The 2,500-nt window shown below is 45.2% G+C and overlaps 1 protein-coding gene across 1 annotated transcript in view; it reads left to right on the forward strand.

The window, feature by feature from the left end:
- Window positions 1-2,500, forward strand: part of LOC138979428 (protein D2-like) — an 8,642-nt gene that overhangs the window by 4,702 nt on the left and 1,440 nt on the right. The window contains exon 5 of the mRNA XM_070352152.1: window positions 802-2,500. This exon is cut by the window's right edge and continues 1,440 nt beyond it. Within this exon, the coding sequence (XP_070208253.1) occupies window positions 802-992 (191 nt within the window). The 3' untranslated portion in view covers window positions 993-2,500. The remainder of the gene's footprint in view (window positions 1-801) is intronic.

Below are 2,500 nucleotides of genomic sequence, written 5' to 3' on the forward strand. Positions count from 1 at the left end.
CACGCCACTGCGCCCGTCTGTATTGAGCAACAACGTGTTCCTTCATCTTGTCGAAACGTGTGAAGAAACTGTGATGTGTTTGTTTGTTTGTTTGTCTGTGTGTTTGTTTGTTTGTCTGTTTGTTTGCATCTTCAAATGTACGTGTCTTTGATTCTTTCTGAACTTGCGTGCTCACTTGCTTGGGTGGTTGTTAATTAATCTTGCACAGTGCAACACATTTACCCGCCGAGCGTGCGCGTGTGTGTTTGTGCGCGTGTGTGTTCATGCGCGTGTGTGTCTGTGTGTCTATGTTTCGTTGTCATTGGCTGTGTCTCTGTCTGTGTCTATGGCAATGGATGTCTGTAAATCCGTCTGTGTCTGTGTGTCTGTCTGTGTGTCTGTCTGTGTCTGTGTTTATTCCTGTCTGTCTGTCTGTCTGTCTGTCTGTCTGTCTGTCTGTCTGTCTGTCTGTCTGTCTGTCTGTCTGTCTGTCTGTCTGTCTGTCTGTCTGTCTTTCTCTGTGTCTGTCTGTCTGTCTGTTTGCGTGTCTATCTGTCGGTCTGTCTGTCTGCTAAACACTCAGGTGTTTTTTTTCTCCATAGTACAAGATCCATATGTCTACCTGTCTGTCTGTCTGTCTGTCTGTCTATCTGTGTGTTTATTAGTCTGCCTGTCTGTCTATATGTCTGTCTGTCCGTCCGTCTATCTTTCTGTCCGTCTGTCCGTCTGTCCGTCCACCTGTTTGTATGTCTGTCAGTCTGTCATGTCCGCCTTTCTTCTACACACTCAAAACAGCTTTCTTTCTTTTTTTTCTAATCATAGAATACAACCCTCCCACTCCGCCTCAAGGTTCGGGTCCCCATCGCTACCAGTTCGCCCTGTACCCGCTGAACGAGTCTGTTCCCGCTGCCGATGTTCCCACCCATAGAGGTGGATTTGACCTTGCGGCCTTCGCCTCTGACCTTGGTCTGGGTAACCCTGTGGCTTCGTTCCAGTTTACTGCCGAGAACTGAAACGAGAATGCTGCTTACAAGGAAGGGCCAAGTTCCCAATGAGAGAAGTGGATTTGACCTTGCAACTTTCACCTCTGACCTTGGTCTGGGTAACCCTGTGGCTTCGTTCCAGTTTACTGCCGAAAACTGAAACGAGAATGCTGCTTGCAAGGAACAAACAGTTTTGGGAGAGAAAAAAGGAAAGAAGAAAAACATACTAGACAAAGATAAGGCGAAGGTGAAATGCCTGCTAAGTAAAAACAACAAGAAATTCCTCCGAGGTAGGAAAAACACCCCCGTCCTTACCATTCTCACTGCCACCAACTGAGAAGGTTATTTCCCTTTAACCATTAATATGTCCCTCTATAAGTCCTTGTAGAATCTTAATCCACCAATAACTCCCTAACCGTGTGTTTGACTGGTCCCAATGTTTGTAAGGACCGTCTCAGGAATGTATAGAACCTGTTCACCAAGTTTGGTGACGATCGGTCCGTTCATTCTTGAGATCTATATGCGAACACAAACACACAAACAAACAAACACATCGACCGAATCCTATACACACCCCTATACCGAGGGTGTAAAAAAAAAGGTCGCGTAAGGCAAAATGAAAGTGAACGCACTGTATTTTTTCACCAAGACAGTACAGCTTCGTCAATCCCCGCGTGAAGGAAATCGCTCACCTCCCACGTGCAAAACGTAGTGATATTGACACGCCAGATTAGCGCGGTAGCGTATTGTGCTAAGGAGGAAAGCGTGCTTTTCTGTATTCTTGTTAACTTTCTGAGCTTGTTTTGAATACAACCTATCATATCTATATGTTTTTGGAATCAGGAAATGATAAAGAATAAGATGAAATCATTTTTGGATCCATTCCTTAAATTTTAATCGTAAGATTAATTAATCTATTTTCGTTAATTGTGATCACATTTTAAGAGTAAACATGACATATGTATATATTCTTAGATTCAGAATGTGATGAAAAATACGATACAATCAATTTTAAATCTGTTTGCGAAAAATCGATTTTAATGACAACTTTAATTAGCAAACTCATTAATTAATTTTTAAGCCTCCAAGATGAAATGCAATACCAAAGTCCGGGCTTTGTCGAAGATTACTTGACCAAAATGTCAACCAATTTGGTTACCTGTCCACCATGTCACTCCCGTTACCTGTCCCCCATGTCACTCCCGTTACCTGTCCCCCATGTCACTCCCGTTACCTGTCCCCCATGTCACTCCCGTTACCTATCCCCCATGTCACTCCCGTTACCTGTCCACCATGTCACTCCCGTTACCTGTCCCCCATGTCACTCCCGTTACCTGTCCCCCATGTCACTCCCGTTACCTGTCCCCCATGTCACTCCCGTTACCTGTCCCCCATGTCACTCCCGTTACCTGTCCCCCATGTCACTCCCGTTACCTGTCCACCATGTCACTCCCGTTACCTGTCCCCCATGTCACTCCCGTTACCTGTCCCCCATGTCACTCCCGTTACCTGTCCCCCATATCACTCCAGTTACCTGT

Source organism: Littorina saxatilis, linkage group LG11 (assembly GCF_037325665.1).
Source record: "Littorina saxatilis isolate snail1 linkage group LG11, US_GU_Lsax_2.0, whole genome shotgun sequence".
In the NCBI taxonomy this organism is placed as follows: Eukaryota; Metazoa; Mollusca; class Gastropoda; order Littorinimorpha; family Littorinidae; genus Littorina; species Littorina saxatilis.